General features: G+C 61.1%; 4 protein-coding genes across 11 annotated transcripts; 2 read left to right on the top strand and 2 right to left on the bottom strand.

The window, feature by feature from the left end:
• Nucleotides 1–127: 127 nt before the first annotated feature.
• On the bottom strand, nt 128–9,522 carry FAM83E (family with sequence similarity 83 member E). The gene is given in 10 exon segments (XM_019425806.2): nt 128–916; nt 2,318–2,470; nt 2,472–2,540; nt 2,542–2,686; nt 2,688–2,749; nt 2,751–2,763; nt 5,598–5,722; nt 6,064–6,231; nt 7,423–8,944; nt 9,249–9,522. Coding segments are annotated over 9 exon segments (1,485 nt in total). The 5' UTR covers nt 7,897–8,944; nt 9,249–9,522; the 3' UTR covers nt 128–640.
• On the top strand, nt 3,924–4,488 carry SPACA4 (sperm acrosome associated 4). The gene is given in 4 exon segments (XM_019425809.2): nt 3,924–4,050; nt 4,052–4,294; nt 4,296–4,349; nt 4,352–4,488. Coding segments are annotated over 4 exon segments (381 nt in total). The 5' UTR covers nt 3,924–3,996; the 3' UTR covers nt 4,382–4,488.
• A 212-nt stretch (nt 9,523–9,734) lies between the features above and the next one.
• Nucleotides 9,735–13,936, bottom strand: RPL18 (ribosomal protein L18). The gene is made up of 7 exons (XM_019425804.2): nt 13,842–13,936; nt 12,562–12,648; nt 12,096–12,203; nt 11,542–11,640; nt 10,697–10,820; nt 10,544–10,613; nt 9,735–9,850 (listed from the first exon to the last, which is right to left on the bottom strand). The coding sequence occupies exons 1-7, from the start codon at nt 13,842–13,844 to the stop codon at nt 9,775–9,777; spliced, it is 567 nt and encodes a 188-aa protein (XP_019281349.1). The 5' UTR covers nt 13,845–13,936; the 3' UTR covers nt 9,735–9,774.
• Nucleotides 13,937–14,056: 120 nt separating this feature from the next.
• Nucleotides 14,057–22,702, top strand: SPHK2 (sphingosine kinase 2). 8 transcript variants are annotated; one of them, XM_053905566.1, is made up of 7 exons: nt 14,057–14,256; nt 15,169–15,415; nt 18,559–19,036; nt 19,933–20,082; nt 20,214–20,308; nt 20,394–20,509; nt 20,983–22,702. In XM_053905566.1, the coding sequence occupies exons 2-7, from the start codon at nt 15,377–15,379 to the stop codon at nt 22,079–22,081; spliced, it is 1,977 nt and encodes a 658-aa protein (XP_053761541.1). In that variant the 5' UTR covers nt 14,057–14,256; nt 15,169–15,376; the 3' UTR covers nt 22,082–22,702. The 8 variants fall into 8 exon arrangements, with proteins under 8 accessions (XP_053761541.1, XP_019281345.1, XP_053761542.1 ...); XM_019425800.2 differs by lacking the exon at nt 14,057–14,256 and adding an exon at nt 14,263–14,585; XM_053905567.1 differs by lacking the exon at nt 14,057–14,256 and adding an exon at nt 14,263–14,550.
• The last annotated feature ends 76 nt before the right edge of the window (nt 22,703–22,778 follow it).

Below are 22,778 nucleotides of genomic sequence, written 5' to 3' on the forward strand. Positions count from 1 at the left end.
GGGAGTCTGAGGGAGGAGGGGCCCAGGACTGGATTCCTGGGTCTGCGGCTAGGCTGTGAAAATGCAGGATTCTGGCATAAAGCAGCTTTATTTTGAGCAGAGGTAAAGGGAGCCCCAACAACTCGCCCCTCGGCACCCAGAAAACAGTCCCAGGGCCCCGACCGGTCCCCCAGCAGGGGTCCCCACCAATTTCCTGTCCCTCATTATTAAGCCCCACTCCCTGGACTGGATTCTCTCCTCTCCTCCTCTAAGCTCAGTTTACCCACAGCTCCGGAGCCTGATAGATCCAGGAGGCTCCCCACCCTGTCCCAGGGACGCCCCACCTTCGCCCCCACGCGATGCCGGCTCGGGGGCCACTCGGCCAGGCCCATCCTCAGACGAGTCCTGCCTGGCCGCAATTGGATATGCCCTGTCCCGGGATGCCAGCGGGTCGAGACTTTCTGCCCATTTTCTGAACTGCGACACTGGCATCTAGACTGGGCACTGGGCTTGCCCGAGTTCTAGAACAAAGGGGGAAACATCCCTGCCGCTTCCCGGACACCGAGGCCAGAAGCCTTGTCCAAGGCACAACACGGACGGGGGCCGGGGGGGGCTGGGAGGTGACCGTCGACAGGCCCGTCCAGGGTGGCTTTGGCTCCCGTCAGGGTCGCCCCCCGAGTCCCGCCTGGGCAGCCCAGTCTGGCTGCTGGGTGCCTCGGGGCTCCCGCGGCTTGGAGGTTGCATCCTCAGCAAACCTCCTTCTGGTCGGGGACAGATGGCGGAGGCGGCGGGCAGGGAGGACGGGGAGGGGGCCGCCTGGGGGCTGGGACCGGCCCGGAGGACGGGGTTCTGTCTCACCCCAGGGGGCCCCTCCCATGCCCCGCTGCCTCATCAGGGCCTTCGCGGGGGTGTCCTTGGAACCCCAGGATTTCTTGAGCTGTGGAGGGAAAGACAGGGAGGTGAGAGAAGGTGCTGGGGGCCGAGTCCAGGCAAGGGGAGGCGTGTGTGTGCAGGGAGGCCTCGGGGTGGGGGGCCCCCCCGGGAGCCGTGATCCCCCCCTGCAAGTCTGCACTTGAGGAGAAACAGGAAGCTGCCAGCAGCTGCCTGGGGGGAGTAAATATTTGCCGAGGGAGGTGATGCTGGGTGAGGGTGGCTCAGGACCGGGTGGAGGCGAGGACCTTGCCCCTGCTGTGCCCATCCCCACCTCTCCCCTGGACCGGAAACGGGGGAGGGAGGGGATTCCTGGGACATTTCTCCCTCCCCCTCCGAAAAGGTCCCCACTAGCTCCCACTTTGCGGATGGGAAAACTGAGCCTGACGGGGGCGCACAGCTCGCGGAGAAACTGTGCCCCAGTTCTGCCTGTTTGTCCCCCCCCTCCCCATCCCGGCTCCGCTCTTACCCTCTCGACAGCCCACTTTACAGCTGGGGGCACTGAGGCTCCCCACCCAGGATCCCAGAGAGTTAGTGTAGGCTGTGTTGGGATCCCGGTGTCTAAGCAGCTGGGGGGGGGGGCGCCAAGACCCCCTCAGAGCTCCCCAAATCCCCTCTCCAGCACCCCCACGACACTCGAATCTGGGAAGCCAGGGGCAGAGCATTTAAAAGCTTCACCCGGGAGGCAACCAGGGCCGAGTTCCAATCTCTCCCTGGTGCCTCGGTTTCCTCATCTGCGAAATGTGCGGGTGCAGAGTTGTAATAACATCCCCCCCTCCCCCCGTCAGAGGGTTGTGGCAAAGGTCCCATCTAGCCACCCCTGGGAAAGCGCCCGGCGTGTGGCAAGGTGCCCCAAAAGATGGTTGCTTGGAACTCTGGGCAAGTTACTTGACCTCTCTGGGCCTCAGCTTACCCCTCTGTAACAATGAACGTGAGAAGACTAGTAGCTCACTGACCTGGGGTGAGGTGAGGCCACGAACTCAATAAAAATAAATTCCACTTCGCGGATTTACCGGAATGATGATTGTTCTAGTTCATCCGCCCCTCACTGACTCCCTCCCGCCAAACTGAGCGTGGGGACCACTGCTGGGCCCATTTGCTAGACGAGAACATGGAGGTTCAGGCAAATTTCTGCCCCCGCCCCCGGCTCTCACAATTGGCGTGTCGTGCCCGGATTTGCACCCAGGATGGCTCCCGGGGTCTCTGCCCCAGGCCGCCCAGCGCTCACCCCTGCCTGGCACGCAATAGGGCCACACCCCTCTGAGGTGGGTGTTACTACAGCTCTGGACCCACCCATTTCACAGATGAGGAAACTGAGGCACCAGGGAGAGATTGGAACTCGGCCCTGGTTGCCTCCATCCTTTTCTAGCTATTCCTGTTCTCTCTCAGGCCACCCGCCAGGTCTCACCTCGTTGTCACCGTCGCTGGAGCCGGACAGCTGCGACAGGCGGCTCAGGTCCCACAGGGAGTGGCTGGGCCGGGCCGGGGGGCCGCTGGGGGTCCGGGCGCGCCGGACGCTCCTCAGGATGTCGCTCAGCGCTGGCCCTGGGGCGGCCGGGGTCCTCCTGCCTGTCCCTGTCAAAGACTCGGCAGGCGGCCAAGCGTTGGGCCAGCGGGCCATCGGGCGGTGGGCGGTGACACGGGGGCCACAGAGCGGCGGCGGGCCACACGGTGGGGGTTGTGGGCCAGCTGCAGCCCCCCCACAATGCTGACGAAGGGGCCCGAGGTGGGCGCGGACGGGAGTGGCCAGGAGGCCGCATACAGTGTCGGAACTCTCGCTGAAGGCGGCAGCAATCTCGCCGGTCAACAGGGTCACCAGGCCTCGGTGCAGGCGGGAGTCCGCTCCACGTGAAGCTGGGGGGCACGCAGGGAGGGGTCAGGCTCTCCGTGCAGCCCCACGGGCCCCGCCCGGACTCCATTACCAGTCCCCACCTGGGTCCCAGGGCAGGCTGTGTGACCTCAGGCAAATCCTGCAACCTCTCTGGCCCCGACATTCCCCCTCCGTAGAATGGGAACGACTCACGTACCTACCCAGAGGGTTGACGTGACCGCTACGTGAGTTAAGACACTTAAATTATCTTAAGGGACTCTGCCCCCTCCCCAACCAAGGCTGCATCAGTGCCTCGGTTTCCCCATCCGGAAAGAGATGGGATGTGTTTTCGGACTCCACAAGTCCTATTTGTCGGGCTCAGCTGCTTCCCATATAACGACCGCCATTTGTCAAGCACTTGCTGTGTGGCTGCTCCGTGCCCCTGTCTGCTCGTCTGTCATACGGAGCTCGAATGTAGGGAGACTGGAACGAGGGAACAGGGGGTTGAGCCCCGGGCACGGTGGTCAGCACTAAAAGCCTGCTGGCTGTGGTCAGCGGTGTCCCCATCGCCCCTGTTGTCACGATGGTGGCGTTCAAAGCATCTGGCTCAGGCCTTGGCGCATAGCAGGTGCTCAGTAAATGCCCTCTTTGGAATCACACGAACCTGGGCTGCAATCCTGGCCCAGGGGACCTTGGACACGTCGCTTTCCCTTCCTGAGCCTTGGTTTGCCCATCTGGAAAATGGGCTCACTGGGGGCTGTGTCTCGTGCGCCTCAGCGGGCACAGCACCCAGCGCCCAGAGAGCGACGACTCAGCCCCCAGGATGGCAAGCGTGGGTCCGATCGTCCTTACCTTGGCAGGGTGGCAGTGTCCTCCCTCGCTCCCTGGCAGGTCAGGGGGCCGTCCTGCCCTCAGATTGTGACACCCCTCCCCCCACCTGTGACCTCACCCCTGGAGCGGCCAGTGGGAACCCTGAGGGGTCTGTGAGGTCACCCCATTCCGCTGCACAGAGACGCCCGTCGGACCGCGCCCGCTGGCTTGTCTCCGTCCCGAGGATCTTCTGAGACCCAAGCGCTCGAGAGCCGCGGTCACGACGGAGCTCCTGAGACGGACACGGAGCGTTGGGAACCGAGGACACTCCAAGTGCTGACCCCGGGAGGCTAGCCCAGGGGCGAAAGTCGCAGGTGGGGGGGACTCGGGATCCTCATTCAGTGCTTCCGGGATGCCCAGGAAGCCCCACGGCCTGGCTTGGGCACCGTCACCACCGCCAGGCCACCATGGTCCCCGGCTGGCTGCTGCTTCTGGCGATGGCTCTGCCCCCGGGTGCCACGGGGTGCCAAGGACTGTGTGTTCTGTGAGCTGACCGACTCCACGCAGTGCCCCGGGACCCACATGCGCTGTGGCGAAGACGAGGGACTGTTTCACGGGCCAGGGGGTGGCCCCGGGGCTCGCCCCATCATCAACAAAGGCTGCGTGCAGTCCACTTCCTGCGGCCACGAGGAGCCCGTCACCTACATGGGCGTCACCTACACCCTCACCACCACCTGCTGCTCCGGCCACATGTGTAACAGGGCCCCCCGGTCCCGAAAGCGGCCAGCTGGAAGGGGTCACCGCCGCCGGCCTGGCCCTGGGGGCCTGCTGCTGTTCCCACATTTGCTGTGACCGACCTGAAGGGCAGGGCCTGGGACTGGTCTCCCAGCCTCGCTGCTCCCCGAGCCTCCTGCCTCCACCCCTCCCCCTCATTAAATGGCCAGAGGTCCTGGACAACCTCTCGTGGCCCTGGCCTCATCCGTTCTAGAGCCGTCCACCCGGACCCGGGGGCTCGGTGAAGCGTCCTCAGACCTGATTTGGTGGCGGGGAGCCACGCTCGGTGGGTTTGACTGTCCCCCCTACTGTATTTCATTGGTTCTAAGACGCATCTCTTTTCGCGTTTTGATCAGGATGCTGCTTTTCATCGGTGGCACCTTAGAGTCGATGAAATAGGGTTCAAAACAAAACAAAACGAAACCAAAAAACCCCGAATAATGACAATAATAAATGACAGCTGATGTTTACGGAAGGCGGCTGATGTGACGTGCCAAGGCACTGTGATCTCGTTGAATCCCCCCAGGCCAAGCCGGGAAGGTGGATTCTTTCCGAAAGGTCCCAGTCTCCACAGTGGCGGGTCCCAGAATGGGTTCCTCTGACGGGCAGCATGGGTAATCAGCGGGAGGAGCTTGCCAGGAATGCTGCTTCTCAGGTCCCATCCCAGGCCGGCTGAATGGGGGCGGGGCCCCGAGATCCGCGTTTTGATTCCGACGCAGGCAGATTATTGTGTGCTGTGATTATTCACACCTTCCCGATGGGGAAACTGAGGTTCAGAGCAGGGGAGGCACAGAGCTCAGTGTCACCGAGCTAAGAGGTCGAGGAGCCAGGATCCAGGGTCGGGTCAGATCCCAAAGACAGGAGAGAGGAGGGTCACGGACCAGTCCGAGGGCCAGGCCCTTTGCACACCGGCTGTTTTCTTTTCTTTTTTTTTTTTTAAATAGATGCTTACAGGGGCGGAGTCAACTCACTCAGGGCGGAGCTAGGACCCCAAGCCCGGTCCTCCTGGTTTGGAAACCCACACACAAACTGCGGGCCCCCTTTCCAGATGAGGAGACCCAGGGTTAAAGAGAGGACCCTCCCCCACTAAGCCGGCCCCCTGGACAGGCCTGGCTCCACCCCCAACTGGTTCTACCCGCCCCCCGCCATACCTCCTCTACCAGCAAGGGTGTTTCGACCCATTTCACAGACCAGGAAAGCGAGGCTAGGCTGGTCAAAGGGACGCCAGCTGCTCTCTGAGCACACTGGGAGATGGGGACAGGACACCGGGTGGCATCATGAGGGGCAGCCGTACCTGTAGGATCCGGAGATGACCCTCTCGCCGTCCAGCAGCACAAATTTCTCACGCACGTTGCCACTCACCTGCCGTCGCCAGCGGCTCTGGAAACTGCAGCCTCGCACGACCCGGATATCCAGGTTCTGGAACGGAGGGGGCACGCCCCTGCTCAAGCCCACCTCGCACGCCTCTGCTCACCGCGCAGGGCCTGGGAGTCCCCTGCTTAGGACTCTGTCCCAGCTTCCCCAGAGTTACCAATATCCGGCCTTGGGGGGGGGGGTCTCTTGGAGGTACCCCTAACTCAGGGGGGACCGTGTGGGAAAGCCCGCCCCTGATTCCCCCAATGCCTCAGGCATCAGGTCTCAGCAGACCCTCTCAGCTGGCATCTGCCTCGATGAGCTAGGACCCTGTGGAAGGATCTGCCCCCGCTGCCTCTGCGCCAGGAGGATGGCGACTTGGTCCCCCACCCCTGCCGGGCTCCTACCTCAGTGGCCCAGGGGTTCACCCCCAGCTGCTGGGCCAGCGTCAGGAAGGCAGGCAGCTGCTGGCGGTCCAGGAGGAGGTAGACAGGCACCCAGCGGCGTGTGGCGGCGTCTAACAGGTCCGAGAGCAGGTCTGGGTCGGTGAAGATGTCCATGACCACGGCCACTAGCTGGGGGGAGGGGTGGGGAAAAGGGCTGTGGATGGAGCCTGGAGCTCCGGGGACATTTGGGAGTGGGGGGCGGGGCCCTGGGGGGTGAGGTGCTCTGGGGGTGGGAGTTGAAGGGCCTGGCTTCCGCGGGATGTTCAGGGGACTGCGGGAGAGACCCCCCCTCCCCCCCAGACCCACACTCCTGCTCATACAGCGCCTACACGTGGATGAGGAAAAGCCTGGCTTCCCTGGAGGCCGAGGCCTCCACTGCCCGGATGACTGGAAAACTGTCATCCTAATCACAGCTGCAGTGGTAAATGATGTCCCCTGAGCTGTGACACACTGCATGGTGCCTCCCCCCCCCCCCACTCCAGGGCTCAGTGGGCTGGATGCCCGGGCAGGGCACCTGTGGCCAACTGCACAGCTGGGTCCTTGGGGGTGCCCTGGATACCCAGAGATCCCCTGGGGACTGGGGTGCTGAGCACCTGGAAATACGTAGCAGTGATGACTCCTGATCACTGGCCAGGACTCCTTGGTTCAAATCCCCGCTCGGCCACTTACCGGTGAAGACACTTAACCTCCCGTGCCTCAGTTTCCCCATCTCCTCACTTGGTTAAAATGCGTCCCAACCTCACAGGACCCTCCTGAGGGTCATTAAATGTTAACCCGTGCAAAGCACTTAAATGTGGGAGCCGGCAGGCACAAAGACCAGGCTAGGGGCGCCTGGGTGGTTGAGCCTGTGACTTGGGCTCAGGTCATGACGTCACGGCTCGTGAGTTCGGGCCCCGAATCGGGCTCACTGCTGTCTGCACAGAGCCTGCTTTGGGTCCTCTGTCTCTCTTTCTCTCTCTCTGCCCCTCCCCTGCTCACTCTCTCTCTTAAAAATAAAATATATATTAAAAAAAAAGAGTAGGCTACCTAGGGGGGGCTGCAGGGGGGAATCTGGGGTGGAGTAGGTGACTGAGCCAGGGGGTTATAGTTAAGTCCCAAGGATCGTGGATGCCTAGGGGTACCCAGGAGAGAGGGTGAGGAGGAGGTCTGAGGGATACGGACACCTGAGTCATCGGGGCGGAGCCATGTGGACCCACAAGTCCCAGGAGGGCATGGCCAAGATGCCATGGGCCCTAGGGGACGTGCACTCCCAGGGGCGGGAGCTGGCGTGTGAGGACGCGCGGGTCTGGGGAGTGGACACCGGGCCCCCCGAGCCCCCACCTTGCGGGCGGCCTGGATTTCCTGGCGCACCAGCTCCTTGAGGGGCGGGTGGCCCTCGTCGGGTGGCTGGGTGAACAGCTGCACCCGGGTGATTCCCTTCCAGGCCGGGTCCTCCGGCCAGCCCAGCCGCAGCGTGGGCACCAGCTCCTCCGACCGTCCAGGCCAGTAGGTCAGGCTGCCCGAGTCCCCATCGGTGGCGGCGGCTCCCTCTGCCGCCCTGTCGGGCCGCTGCTTGGACGCTGTCCAGTCTTCGGCCGCCGCCGCCAGACTCCGCAGCTCTTCCCCGCTCAGGAAGGGCCGCAGCCCCTCTCGCTGCACGCAGGCCTCGAACGCCGCCGCGCCCTTGCTCAGCAGGGCCTCGAGCGCCAGCCGCTGGCCCTCGGAATACAGGAAGCCGGGGCTGGCCTCGGTCAAGGGCAACCCCTCGGCCTCCGACTCCGCTCCTTCCAGCGCTGCCAGCTGGGAGGCTGACATGGGGCTGCTGGGGCGGGACGGCCGTGAGGCTGGGCGGCGGAGGGTTTGGCCGTCTCTGGGGCACTGACCATCTGGGGGTCTCCTGCCAGGCAGATTCTACGCGGCCACGGGACCCCTCAACTCCTCCTCTATGTTCCGTCCCCCAACAACTTCCGGCCTGCTGGCCACGCGATGCCCCAAATGACCGGTCTGCTGGCTCAGTCTTGGTCAAGCTGATGGCCCACCTGTCCTGGCCAGAGAGCCGGCCGACTGCCCCACCATCTCCAGGCGACAGGCCGCCTGCCTGTCTCCTACCACCCAAATGTCCCCAACTAAAGGCAGAGCGAGCTGCCTATGTGCCCCTGACCAATAGCGCGTCTAACTGATGCTCTCCTTTGGATTATCTGGCAGGCATCGATTGCTTCCAACAATGTCCGTATCTGACCACCCGGCCGTGTCCCGCAGAATCTGTTTTTCCTGACAACTCGCGGCTGGCTCAGCGGCTCTCACGGCCGGATCATTCCACGCACCTCCCCTTTGGACCTGCTCGCTCAGCTTGGGAAGAATGGGCTCCAGCCCGAAGTCTGGGCATCCCCCTTACCCAGCCAGGGAACGAGACCGGTCTCCTTGGACTGGGGACCCTGCTCCTGGGGTTTCACACCCACTCGGGCTGCCCCAGCGGAGGATCCGCTCACCAGGAGGTTTCATCACCATGGAACCGGCCCATCTGGATGGAGGGCCTGACCAACCACCGTTCCTTGGATTGGCTGCCCCTGCCGGCCTGTCTCCCAGCCAGAGTGCTCTCGGGCTGCCCTCTGATCTCTGCTGATCCCTGGCCGAGCTGCCCTGCCGGGGTTTCTACCCGAATCCTGCTATCTCCTGCTAGCTAACCACTTATTCCTGGCCAAGGACCACTCTGTCTCCTGTCCTGTCTCCCTCTCATGCTGTTCCTTTGAGGCTCCTGACCCAACGTTTGGGCTGTGGACCCCTGATCCCTGCAAACCAGCGGCCCCTCCTTCCAATCACGGCACCCAGGCGGCTTCCCTCCTCCAGACCACAGCGACCAGGCCTACAAAGATAAAGAGGAATAAAACCAGGACTCCCTCTAGCCCATCTAGAGCTCCCCCCATGTGTCCGGACCCCCATCCCCTTTCCCTCCTTGCCTTGCCTTTTCGGAGGTCAGAACAGGGGTCTGGAGACCTCCTGCCTCTATTTCTGCCGTCCTTCCGGCTGTCTCGCCTCATTCATCAGGTTTTAGCCTGGGATCCGGGGAACCCAGCCCCTTGTGTAAACACAGAGGAGGGCCCGATGCAGGTCCCCGCGGAAGGCCGAGCGCGGGTACGGGAAGGCCCCAGCCCAGGGAACACACTCACCAGGTCACTGGCGCAGGGCCCAGGGGCCCGCCAGACCCCAGCTGACTCAAGCTTCGGTTAAAGGGGAGCAACTCACCTGTTCCCACGTACCCCTCCCCCACCGCGATCCCGCCCCCTCAGCATTTCCGGGTCCACACCCTGCCCACCAGGCCGAGCCCGGGAGGAGCTCAGGTTTAGAGGGGCGGGTGCGGTTAATCCGGGGGAGGGAACAGGTGCGGAAACACCTGTCACCCGGCTCACTGAGGGGGCGGGACTTTGGCCGTGGGGGGCCCTCAAGGGTCCAACGGTGCAAGATCCAGACAAGCAAGCACCGAAGCCTCCAGAGGGCGCCTGCGGGTAGAGCTAGACTCCGCCCCCGAGGGAAGGGCTCCTCCGCCACTGGTGTCCACGGAGATGGGCGCGCATCCCACTCCCAGACTCCAATCTGATCCCTCCCGTGTCCCGCCCCCTGTCCCTCATCCCCGGAATAACACACAAGAGGACATCAACAGTCCAAATCTTTTTAATAACAAGGCAGGGTCTGGGGTTAGTTTTTGTAGCCTCGGCTGGCCCTGCGGCCTCTGGCGCGCTCGAACTTCCGGCCCTTGGATCGCACGTAGGGTCTGCGGGAGGGAGAAGAGGGTGAGACCGTGCCCACACAGGAGTGGCCAACCCCAATGGGCCAGGGACAGCTACAGAGCAGCACCGGACACGGGATGGGGGGGGGGGTGAGGGGGAAGGACCGGGGAAGGCCAGGAGTGCAGTCAGCATCAGGCACTCAGGAAGGATCCATTTGAGCTGCCCCAAGGGCAGGGTAAGAGGCAGGTTCCGTGAGGGAGGTGCAGACTCAGGCCCTACATTTATATGCTGGCTTTTCAGGGCCTCAACAGGAGCAGCTTTTTTTTTTTTTTTTTCCCCAACGTTTTTAATTTATTTTTGGGACAGAGAGAGACAGAGCATGAACGGGGGAGGGGCAGAGAGAGAGGGAGACACAGAATCGGAAACAGGCTCCAGGCTCCGAGCCATCAGCCCAGAGCCCGACGCGGGGCTCGAACTCACGGACCGCAAGATCGTGACCTGGCTGAAGTCGGACGCTTAACCGACTGCGCCACCCAGGCGCCCCAAGCAGCTTTAAGCCAAGTCTTGAGGAAGAACCAGTAAGACCAGGTTGGGGGGGGGGGGGGGATTCTACGGAGGCCTGACGGTGGGTTGGTGTGAGAAACAGAAGGGGCTGGAAGCGGGGCAAGGCCCCCAGACCCACCGGGAGGGGTCCAGGGAAAAAGTCAGGGCCGGATGGCAAGGCTGGGTATACTCACTTGGTGTGGCTGTGTGGGGTCCCTGGGGCCTTGCCGAAATGCCTGTACACCTCTCGGCCCTTGCGCGGACCTGGGGAAGGGGAAGGGAAGGACCGGATCAGGCAGGGACCCGGCTCCCAGAAGTAGCCATGGGAGCCACTAAACCCCACTCACCAGAGAGCAAGACGGTGCCACAGCCCTTGGGGGAGTCCAGGGCCAGCTGGTCGAAGGTGAGGATCTTGCCTCCAGCTTTGAGGATGCGGCTCCGGGCACGGCTGCTCACACGCAGTGCGCACACCTGGGGGACACGCAGGACAGGAGTGGTCAGACCCCTGGCACGGCCACCCACGGCTGCTGGGACTTCCTCTCCACGGCCCTGGCCCGGCAGTCACCCCACTGCTTGTGGCGCCTGCTAATACCATTAGAGTGAGCTTCCTGAGTTGACGACAACTATTCTTACCATTTTAAAAAAAGTTTACTTATATTGAGAGATAATGTTCACGTGCAGGGGAGGAGCAGAGAGAGAATCCCAGGCAGGCTCCACCCTGCCAGCACACAGCTCAATGAGGAGCTTGATCCCATAAACCGTTAGATCACGACCTGAGCCGAAATCAAGAGTTGGGACACTTGACCTACTCAGCCACCCAGGCGCCTCTGAGGCCAATTTGTTTCTAAAATTGCCTTTAACACTGCAACACCCTCAAGTTACTACGGATAAGGAAATGGGGGTAAAAAAGACCCCAGACGCTGCCCACAGGCCACAAACTGCCAGAGAAATCTAGATCGGAAGCCAGGCTACATGACTTGAGAACCAGCACTGCCAACAGGGACCCAGGAGGGACGTGCCCAGGGACACCCACCATCAAGAATGCCAAGATCATCCCCCTTCAATCCTAAAAGCTGCTCAAACGGGTAGGTGTGACGCCTGCCTCACACAGACCAGACCTGAGACAGGTCGTCCAGGCCCCGGAGTCTGCTCTCGCCCCCCCACCATGCCCCGGAGCGCCCTCCTCACCCACCTTCAGTTTGGGCACCTCCTGGACCCGCACGTCATCGGTTATCGTCCCGACAACCACGGCGGTTTTGTTTTCCCGGCCAGGCAGCTTCATCTTCCGGATCTTTGGAGGAGGAGAAATGCACGTTAAGCAAGTTCCTTCTGGTGTCTAAACCCCATCCCACTGCTCCAGGCGCCCCCAAGGGCACAAGAGACACGTGTGCCCTGACGGGGCTAAACCCACCCGCGCCCCACCTCCCAACTAGCTCCCCGCTGGTCTAGCCTGGGAAAAGCACCAGACACGACCCGCAAGCAGACTATTCAACAGATCGCTCCTGACACTTAAGGACTGCGTCATGGGACCTGAAACCACACGAACCCACTATAACTGCCCCCACTTTACGAGAAAACAAGGCCGAACCCCTCAAGTACCCACCGCTGTTCAGCCTCAAGGGTCAGAGCTCTGTGCCCACCGCTGGGTGAAGTAAACCAGCCGATGGCCAGGCTCCAGGGCTGCCCACCCCCCCACCCAGAGCCCAGCTCTAAGACAGGATCCAGTCGCTCGAGTCAGCTGCTCACCATCCGGGAAAGGGACAGAGGTGGCCGGTTGGTGCGACTCATGAACAACCTCTTCAACACAACTTGGTTAAAGGTAGAGTTGGTCCGTCTGGCCAGAAACCGGTACAGCTGGAGGAAAGAGAAAAGGAAGGATGAGAACCGAGGGCAGCCCACACCACCCCCCCAACCTTCCAACAAATGGCAAAAGAAATGATGGTTTGAGCTAGCAAGGTTTTTATGGCTTTTCCCTATCCCACTGGGCCCCAAGGAGATCCCACTGGGCCCCAAGGAGACCCCCCAAGCCCCCTCCCCAATCCCCAGATGTAGACAGCCCAGACGCTGAGAACACTGAACCTTCAGGATCCCCGGGCAAAACCAGTTATGAGCTTGCCACACAGACCCCTGGAGGAGCCTGGGGACCAATACTAGAATGTTCTAGAAGTCACAATTCTGGGGTGGTGCTAAGGGTCTCAGGCCTCAAGCTCACCTTGACCAACAGTCTCAGGTAGATGTCCTGGCTCTTGGGTTCCTTGCGCCGAACCTTTCGGTCCTTGTTGTGGCGGATGTCGACTCCCTGCAGAGTTAATGAAGCAGAGATTACGGACCCAACTCTGATCTGGCAGATTATTCGCCCGCAAAAATGAGTTGATTACTCATCTCCGAGGAAGAGCGAGGACCCCAGTCTCTGAAGACACAACAAATCCCCGGTCCACCCCTAGGTGACATGCAGAGAGTCACTTACAATCTTCTGGGCCTCAAATGACCCCTATGAAAAGCTTTAACACAGCAGTCACACCAACTCAAAAAAAGATTTTTTTTTTTTTAATTCTTTAAAATCTATTTTTCGACGACAGAAGCCAAGGGCAGAACTCTACCTAACAACGTAGCGGAGAATCTTTATTTGGAACTCACTCAACGCACAACCAATACGAGAACCTTTCCCGCAGTTACCTCCCCGAACCCCACAACCTTAGGAGGGAGTTTCCCACTTTTACGGAGAAAACCGAAGAAGCCACCGTTTCCACTACACCGTACCCCAACTTCTGCCCCGAGATTTTTTTTTTTAATAGACCAAGTTAGGAATTGCAAAGAACTACTTGGTTATCCGTAGCTCCCTTTTCTCCAACATTTAAGGTATGCAATCATCCTATGACGCGTTCTTCGGACAAACTCTTTCTTCCAAACTCACATCGGTCACACAGGATTACTGTGTCCCCAACAAACAGACCGACAAATGGGGGTACGGGCAGGGAAGGCAAGATCACGGGGCGGACAAGGAGCTGAGACTTCAGCGGCTTGCCTGGCCACGAAACCCAGGCATTGGACGGTCAGAGACACCCCCCCCACCCCCCCCAAACCTCCCGCCCCAGAACCCAACGTGCCAGGCCAGGAGGGATGACAGGTCCAGGTAGAGGCAGCACAGACAAGAGATTAAGAACGGACGTGGGACCAGCGCCTGGGTCGGAACCCTGGCTCTGCCACTTCCTGGCAGGGTGATCCCGGTCACGTCACTTAACCTCCTTGTGTTTCAATACGGCCATCTACTTAATTGTACGTATAATAACAAAAGGGCAAGGGAGGGGGCCGGAGGCTGAGATGACCGACCTATCCCTGGTCTTCGAGCCTCCCCAGTAGTTCCCCCACCGCGGCGGTCGCCCCCTCCGAGCCCCCCTGGCCTCCCTGCTCCCCTCCGGCATTCCCCCAGCCCCAGTCCGAGACGGATGGCGGCGGATAGTCGGGGCCCCCAGCTCTTCAAAGCACGCTCACCATGATGGCGCCTCCTGCTCAGCCAGGTCCGGAAAGAGAGAACAGCGCCGGGGTGGGCGGGGAAAGCCTTCAGCGAGCGGCGCCTACGTGACGTCACACGGGCACGACGCGGCGCGGCCCTCGGGCCGAGCCCCTTCACGGCGAATCGCCTCCGCGGCCGTAGGGGCGATTCCGGAATAAGCGGACGAACCACCAACGGGGAACGAGCGCTACGTCGAGGAGGAGGGGCCAAGCCCGGCGGGGGCCTCTCTGGCCCCACCAGTCCCTGTTCTCGATAGTTTTCCGGAAGAAAGGGATCTGGGAGCGAGAGAGATGTGGCGCAGAGCTAGGAGAACGCGCCGCGCGGTGACGCTCTGGCCCGACGCCGACGGCCTCTCTGTGGCTCCGGGAGGACCCGGCGGGCCGAGTACTGGAGGTGAGGAGGCGGAGCTGGCGGGGCTTGTCGGAACCTCGGGAAACTTCTGACCCCACGCTTCAGGCATTTCCTTATCTGGCTCACCTCTCTTATCTCGTGCCGCGCTTGTTTGGCGCGGCCTTAGCTCGGGAAGTCCTACCTGAGATCTAACCCGAGATCCGCTTGCTGCAGCCCAGTCTAGAGCATCCCGCATTTCCCATTTTTAGATGCCGTTTCTCCCCCTCCTCTTTCTCTGACCCCCCTCCTCAGCCTCTGCCATCTGGGGGGCTGCTTTTCCCAGCCGGAGAGATTCAGGTGACCCAGCGGGATCAGTGCGAGGGCTTTGCACGGTACCGGAATGCGGAGGGGGCGCACAGAAGCCCCGGGCCTGGGGGGGGGTGGGGTGGGGTGGAGAGGGAATCGCTGAAAGGCTCCAGAAAGAGAGGGGGAGGAGAGACTTTGAAGGAGAGGAAAAGACTCCGAGGGGAGGAGGATTGGAGACCCAGAGGGGGAGTGGACAGAGACCGAGGGTGAGGGAAATGGAGACCTAGAAAGAGACGGGAGATGGAGATTGAGGGAGAAGCAGAGACACAGAAAAGAAGGTGAGATGGGGGTCGTGTCAGCTGTAGCCAAATTCAAATCTCGGCTCGGCGAATTACTAACAGTGTGACCTTGGGCAAGTCACTTAACCTCTCTGCGCCTTACTTTGCTTGTCTACAAAAAAGGGATAATAGGCTTGGCACATATTTTCCAGAATTACATAAGTTAGTAAAAAAAAAACAACACAACAAAACGCTTAGTACCATGCTTTACACATGAGCACTCAATACAAATTAGCCTCCTTTCCTATTATCAGCCCTTATTGTGTAAGACCGGACAGACTGGCTGGGGCAGTGACAAAGCTGACCTGTCCCCTCTTTTCTCCCTCCTCAGGGAAGCCCTGCCTGCTGGGCCTCCAGCACATCCAGCCTGGCCTCCGGCCGGCCTGCCCTTCATCCTCCTACTTATCCACCTGTCCTCCACGGAGCCAGAGGCCAGGCCCGCACTGTCAGGCTTGACTCCTTGCCCATACCACCCTCCCATGGCCTCCTGCCCGGGACCAGGGCCTTGCTGATGTGGTAACAAAGCAGAGGGCCAGCAGATGAATGGACACCTCGAAACAGAGGAGCAGGGGGATCAGGTAAGGAAGGGTCCACGTGAACGTGAAGATCACCATACCGTGGGACACAGTTTTCTTCGTGTCGCTGTGCCCTTGCGTTTGTGACTTGGTGTCTGTCGTTGAGTCCCAGCCTCTTTGTCTGGTGTGCCTGCCTTTCTCCCCGACTAAGATGTGTGTTTCCCTGTCTCTCCATCTTTCTGTCCCCTGTCGCTCTCTGGATCATTCTTTGGCGTATATTATCTGGTGCCGTTGCTACTCTGGGTTTAAACACAAGGAACATTGTTTGACAGTAAATGAACTTCCTCCATTCATCACTTTTAGCAAGTTCTGTCCCTGTCTCCTTCTGCATGTGTCTTTCTGTGATTCTGTTTTTTTGGTCTCCTGATACTATTCTTGTCTTTCTCTCCATTGCACATTTTCTTTGCTTCTTTATGCCTCTGTCAACATTTTTGCTTTTTTTTTTTTAAATTTATTTTTATGTTTTATTTTATATTTGAGAGAGACAGAGACAGCGAGCAGGGGAGATACACAGAGATAGAGACAGAATCTGAAGCAGGCTCCAGGCTCTGAGCTGTCAGCACAGAGCCCCACGCGGGGCTCGAACTCATGAGCAGTGAGATCATGACCTGAGCTGAAGCCAGATGCTTAACCCACTGAGCCACCCAGGCGCCCCAGCATTTTTGCTCTCTGACTTGTGGATTTCGGTTCCTCTGGGCCTCTGGTCCTCCAACATCGTCTTCCTCCCTCATCCCTGACCTAGAGGTCTCTCTCAGATACTGGTTCTCCCCATCTCTCTCTCTTTGTTTCTTTGTCTTGCCATGTTACTGGGTCATTCAGTGGGCAGATGTCCATGTCAGGCTGCCTCCATCCTGGTTTGGATCCAAGGTAAATAGATGAATTAATGAGCCTCTTCTCCCTGGCTTTCATTCCAGAACTATCTGTCTCCATCTCTGTGTCCATCATTTTCTGGGTCTTCTTGTGGCCTTAGCCTTGCATGTTCTCAATTCTATTGTCTTTGTCTCTTTGTATATATCTCTGTTTTTCTTAGCGCTTGTCTGTCTTTCTGTAACTATCTGAAAAACAGAGGGCACTCTAAGTCTCTTACTGCCTCTGACTCTGCTTTTCTGGGTCTCTTTTACTAACTTCCGTTGCATATCTCTGGGTCTTTGTTACCTGTGTTAGGGTCAGTCTCTAATCTGCAGGCGGAGATCTTCCTCACGTCCCTTTTCTTTTATAAACTCAATAGACAGGACAGGCCTACCACTTGCCCTCCACAAAGATGGCGTCAGCGGCGCTGTCAATGGAGTCGTGACGCCCCCTCTGCTGCGCGTGTGCCCTCACCTACCATGGCAGCTGATCTCGCGGAGCGCGATGCCCCGCCCAGTTCTCGAGCTGTCCCTCGGCTAGTCCCTGCGCCAAGCTCGCGAGCCGGCCGGCCCCGCCTCCCGCACGCTTTCACTGGTGCGGCTCAGGCCGGCCGCGCGGCCATTGGCTGAGACGATGCACACCCTCCCCCCACCCCTGGGTCTGATGGGGGCGGTTGGTGCTGACTTGAGGGGCCGCCCGGAGGAGGACTCGGCGTGTGAGGAGGGTGCGGGGGTAGGATCAGGGACCCGAGTCTGGGGGACCGCGGGACCAAGAGAAACGGAGACGCAGGCCGGGACTGGGATACCAGGGGTGTGGGATGGAGACGCAGGACCAGAACCGGGATTGAGGGATCCAGGAATGGAAACCCAGGTCTGGGACTGGGTTCTGGAAATGGGGTGGGAATACAGGACCTGGACCGGAGGAACCGGAGACAGGAACTCAGGCTTATGGATTGGGGGGGAACTTATGGATGGAGACCCATGCCCAGGTCTGGGGGACCAGGAGGCAGGGGCTGGAGAGAATGGAGACCGGGCCTGAGACTTGAGGACCTGGGGACAGAGGCTCAGGCCCAGGACTGGGGGAGATCTAGGACTCTCTACTTAAGCCTGATTTGAGCTAACGGATAGGGGAGGGATCAGTTCAAGTTAGGGGTGGAGCCTGAGGGAGCTGCCCAGGACAGGGGGCAGAGGTGACTCCTGAGGGTGAGTCCATAGATGGGGGTGCATCTGGGGCAGCTCTGGGCCCAGGAAGGAGAGGGCAGGACCGGCAGGTGGCTGGGTGGGCGGGGCGGTGGGGGACAAAGGTGAGCTGGAAGGAGGCAGAAGCTGGGCAGAGGGCAGGGGGAAGGTCTCCGGGGAGGGGACCTCAGGCCCGGCTCCTACCCCCTCCCTGGAGAGCAGGCGGCCAGACGCCCAGGTCAGTGCTCGGGGTCCAGCTCTTGGCCCCTGCCCCTTGCAGGTGCCTGCATGTGGCTTCTCTAACTCTCTGACTCCTTAGCTCCTCCGTGTCACACCCCTTTCTTGATCTCCAGCTGTCTACATCCCCCCGCCCCCCCCCTCCTATCTGCCCTGTCCTTTGTCTTTCTGATCCTCAGAGGACCTCCTGGAGCCCCTAAACTCTGACTCTCCTAAGTATCTTTCATCATCTGAGCTGTCTGCTCCTTGAAGCTGGTGGTCCCCTTCTCTCAGAGTTTGTCTGGCTCCTAGAACTTCTCCCTCTCTTTGGGTCCCAGTGTCTCTCCCTTGTTACTTTCTCCATCTAGAGATGACCGTGTGAGTGTGTGCGTGTGTGCGCGTGGTGTTCTCCGCCTTTGCATGTCTGTTTCTTTATATCTCCACCATCATGATCTCTCTCCTCTGCCTTATTTTTCTCCAAAGCCCTTGTTAATCCAACATACTATATATTTTACCTCTTCGTCTTGTTATTTCTGTCTTCTGATAAGACTAAACTCCACAAAGGCAGGGATTTTTGTCTGTTCTGTTCCCTGCTGTGTTCGCTGGGCCTGGCACTGTGACTAGAACATAGAGGGCACTGAATAATTATTTGGGGGATAAGTGAATGAGTGTTTGCATGCCTGGCTGTCCACCCTCCAGGATGCTAGCCTTCCTATACAACTGACTTCTGTCCTGTGTCCTCAAGGTCTCCCCCCACCCTTGTCTGAGCCTGTCTGTTTCTGATGCTCCCATCTCGTCTGTCACCGCCCCCCTTGTCTCCTTGTCCACAGGCCCCGCCCCTGCTTTTCTCTATCAGCCATAGGGGTCTTGGACTCTGACTCCTGCCCTCCTCCCTCCCCACAGAGGCCAGACCAGGAGCTGACCTGGAGCTGGGGCCACAGGCCTAGAAGCGCCCTGGACGGGGCCAAGGCCATGGCCCCCCCACCGCCGCCACCATTGGCCGCCAGCACCCCGCTCCTGCATGGCGAGTTTGGCTCCTTCCCGGCCCGCAGCTCCCGCTTCGCCCTCACTCTCACACCACAGGCCCTACACATACAGCGGCTGCGCCCAAAGCCTGAAGCCCGGCCCCGGGGCGGCCTGGTCCCGCTGGCCGAGGTGTCCGGCTGCTGCACCCTGCGGAGCCGCAGCCCCTCGGACGCAGCAGCGGCCTACTTCTGCATCTACACCTATCCGCAGGGCCGGCGCGGGGGCCGGCGCAGAGCCGCCCGCACCTTTCGGGTCGACGGGGCGGCCACCTACGAGGAGAACCGCGCTGAGGCCCAGCGCTGGGCCACTGCCCTCATGTGTCTGCTCCGTGGACTGCCGCTGCCTGGGGACGGGGGTGAGGCACTACACAGCCACTCTGTCCCTAGGGCCACCTTGGTGTCTCTGTGGGTCTCCCTCTGTGGGCATCTCTGTCTCTACTGTGTGTCTGTCTGTGCTGTGTCTCTCTCGGCCTGTATCAAAAGAGTGATAGACAGGGACGGGCCACAGAAGGAAGAAAACCACAGGCAGAGAAAACATGATTGGTGTCTGCTGCTCCCGTAGGTGGTTGTCTTGTGTCCCCTCCTCCCTTCCATGGGCCCTGACCACAGATGAGTCAGAGGTTCCCAGGCTGGCGCGAGCAGCAGACCGAGACATGATTAGTCACCACCCAGGGACAGGCACTCACAGAGGTCCCCTAGGGCAGCCCAGGAGCCCAGAGGTGGCATCGAATCCAGCCTTTGGGGGTGGGGGGTGGCCAGAGACTTTTGGGCAGAGCGCCCCACTCCCCCCAGGCTTCTCAGTTGGCACAGGAAGGTAGAAGTTCAAGGGTCCCCAGGTGGTGAGTCTGCCTTGGTCTTCCAGGATCCTGCTGGCTGGCTGGGGGCCCTGGGGGATGGGAACGGGGAGGGGGCCTTGCACAGTGGAATAACCTGATCCTGGATTCCAGGTGTTTGAGGAAGAGGAAAGTGAAAACCACAGCTCTCCTTCCTCCTCCCACACATGGGTCCAAAGGGCATTGGGATTAGACACCCAAGTCCTGCCTTTGGGGGACGGGGGGTGCTGAGGGTGCACACCTGAGCCTCAGCAGCCGAAGCCCCAGTGGAAAAAAAAAACAAAACCCACCTTTGACTTCCCAGCAGGCTCCTGTGCCAGCCCTCCCCCAGTTCCCCTGGGGCTGTTTGCAGTTTACTGCTTCTGCGGTGAGGGGCCTGGGTCTGGGGCCCATGTAGACGCCTTCCCCTCTCTTTGCAGAAATAACCCCCGAGCTTCTGCCAAAGCCACCCCGATTGCTCCTATTGGTCAATCCCCTTGGGGGGCGGGGCCTGGCCTGGCAGTGGTGTAAGACCCACGTGCTGCCCATGATCTCCGAAGCTGGGCTGTCCTTCAACCTCATCCAGACAGGTAAGGGCTGTGTCAGGATGGAGGTAGGGGCTGGGGTGGGGGGAGGCTAGGACTCCTGAGCCTTGAGGCCTGGGGCGTGGTGGGGGGACGGAGCCGAACAGCCTGGCTCACCTCCGACTTCCCCACGCTAGAACGACAGAACCATGCCCGGGAGCTGGTTCAGGGGCTGAGGCTGAGTGAGTGGGACGGCATTGTCACGGTCTCCGGAGACGGGCTGCTGTTTGAGGTAGGGCGGGGGCATCCTGCTTGAGCCCTGGGAGGCCGGGCTGGCCTGGACCCGGGACGCAGGTGTCTGGTCTCCCGCCCTCCAGGTGCTGAACGGATTCCTGGACCGCCCTGACTGGGAAGAGGCTGTGAAGACGCCCGTGGGCATCCTCCCCTGTGGCTCAGGCAATGCCTTGGCCGGAGCTGTGAACCAGCATGGGGGGTAGGTGGGGTCCTGCGTCGTAGGTGAGCCGGATACCGTGAGGGGAGGGATGAGTCCTCCTGCGGCCTGGCACTTAATGTCCCCAAGTCCCCTTTGCCCGCCAGCCCGCTGCCAATCAGTCTGACTGGGGTGCTCCCCATACACCCCCCACCCCCCCCGACATTTTTGCCTGGTTGTTCCCAGCTGTGTCCCTAGTGCCCAGAAGTGTACCTGGCACACAGATGGCACTCGGGGAACGCTCATGGAATGAACTGACAGGGAGCCTGGCTCAGTAAGAAGAGTCCATCCCGAGGGGTCCCAATTGCTGCAGGCGGGCCAGGCCACCACCAGGCCACCACCGGCCTGCCTGGTCCCGCCCCTCCCCCCCGCTTCCTACCCCTTCTGTGTCTTTCTCCTGCTACCCTGTGCTCTGTGCCTCTCACCCAAGCCCGTCTACTCTTTCCCACTGTGTCCACCCGTCTCTGGCTGTGAAGGTTTGAACCTGCCCTGGGTGTGGACCTGCTGCTCAATTGCTCGCTGCTACTCTGCCGGGGCGGCAGCCGCCCGCTGGACCTGATGTCTGTGACGCTGGCCTCCGGCTCCCGCTGCTTGTCCTTCCTGTCTGTGGCCTGGGGCTTCGTGTCAGACGTGGATATCCAGAGCGAGCGCTTCAGGGCCCTGGGCAGTGCCCGCTTCACACTGGGCACAGTGCTGGGCCTCGCCACACTGCACACCTACCGAGGACGCCTCTCCTACCTCCCTGCCACCGTGGAGCCCACCTCACCCACCCCTGCCCGTGGCCTGCCCCGTGCCAAGTCAGAGCTGACCCTGGCCCCGGCCCCGGCCCCGGCCCCACCTGTGGCACACTCACCCCTGCATCGTTCAGTGTCTGACCTGCCCCTGCCCCTGCCCCAGCCCGCCCTGACCTCCCCTGGCTCGCCTGAACCCCTGCCCATCCTGTCCCTCAATGGCGGGGGCCCAGAGTTGGCCGGGGACTGGGGTGGGGCTGGAGATGCCCCCCTGTCCCCAGACCCACCACTGCCCTCACCGCCTAGCTCCCCTAAGGCAGCTTTACTGTCACCCATCACCGAGGGGGTCCCAGAAACGTTGGCATCCTCTGGGCTTCCCCCTCCCACCCCCGGCTCTCCGGGAGCCGTCTCTACCAGGGGCCCGCATGACCACCTGCTCCCTCCTCTGGGCACCCCACTCCCCCCAGGCTGGGTGACGCTGGAGGGGGACTTTGTGCTCATGCTGGCCATCTCACCTAGCCACCTGGGGGCAGACCTGGTGGCAGCTCCCCACGCGCGCTTTGACGACGGCCTGGTGCACCTGTGCTGGGTGCGTGGTGGCATCTCCCGGGCTGCGCTGCTACGCCTCTTTCTGGCCATGGAGCGAGGTAGCCACTTCAGCCTGGGCTGTCCGCAGCTGGGCTACGCCGCGGCCCGTGCCTTCCGCCTCGAGCCTCTCACGCCTCGGGGCGTGCTCACTGTGGACGGAGAGCAGGTGGAGTACGGGCCACTGCAGGCGCAGATGCACCCGGGCCTCGGCACGCTGCTCACTGGGCCTCCCGGCTGCCCGCGTCGGGAGCCTTGAACCCAACGAAGCTTGCGGCCCGCCGGGGGCGGGGCCGACATTCCAAGGAGGCGGAGCCTGACCTAAGGGCGTGGCCTAGCTGCTAGAGTTAGGGCGAGGGTCCCACACGCAGGGGCCCCAGCCCCGTCTCAGGATTGCGCCCGCCCCCACGGGACCAGAGGTAAAGTTGGAGTGTGGCCCGAATTCCGGAGGCTCATGATGGTCACAAACGGGCTGGCCCCGAGGGTAGTGCCTGACCGATGAGGGCGGGGCTCAGCCCAAACCCTCGCTTCCGGCTCGTAGGACGCCGGGTCGACTGAGGGCGGGGACTGTCTTACGTCTTGTCCAATGACGGGACCTGGCATGTGCGGGCTGGGGGAGGCCTTAGTTCATTAGCCAGTCAGGGCCCGGGTCTCGCCCCATCCATTCCGGTGCCTCCACTTAACTGGCCAATCAGCCCACGAGGGGCAGGTTCCCCGGGGCCGACGCTCGGATTTGCACTAATGTTCCTCCTCGCCCCCTTGCCGGTGGGGGGCGGGGAAACGACCGTCTCCTGTCTTCTGTCTCCTGTGCGTCCCGACCCCAATCTTCAGAGCAATTGAAAAGGTCTATGCAATAAAGGCAGTCGTTGCATTCCTCTCAGACCGTCGTCCCTGCTGCACCACGCAACCCGTGGGAGGGATCCAACCCTAGGTGCTTCCGGTAGCTGCTGCCTTTT

Source organism: Panthera pardus, unplaced genomic scaffold (genome assembly GCF_024362965.1).
Source record: "Panthera pardus isolate Hobbes unplaced genomic scaffold, ASM2436296v1 HiC_scaffold_18, whole genome shotgun sequence".
NCBI classification, from domain to species: Eukaryota; Metazoa; Chordata; class Mammalia; order Carnivora; family Felidae; genus Panthera; species Panthera pardus.

Bases quoted from the DNA above. Each gene is read 5' to 3' on its own strand.
- SPHK2 (XM_053905565.1), top strand. From the start codon at position 16,895: ATGCACACCCTCCCCCCACCCCTGGGTCTGATGGGGGCGGTTGGTGCT. The intron at 16,994-18,558 runs GTAGGATCAGGG...CCCTCCCCACAG, and splicing joins CGTGTGAGGAGGGTGCGGGG to AGGCCAGACCAGGAGCTGAC. The intron at 20,510-20,982 runs GTAGGTGGGGTC...CTGGCTGTGAAG, and splicing joins GCTGTGAACCAGCATGGGGG to GTTTGAACCTGCCCTGGGTG.
- RPL18 (XM_019425804.2), bottom strand. The intron at 12,204-12,561 runs GTGAGCTTGAGG...TCTTTCCTCCAG, and splicing joins ACCTGAGACTGTTGGTCAAG to CTGTACCGGTTTCTGGCCAG. The intron at 9,851-10,543 runs GTGAGTATACCC...TCCCTCCCGCAG, and splicing joins ACCCCACACAGCCACACCAA to ACCCTACGTGCGATCCAAGG.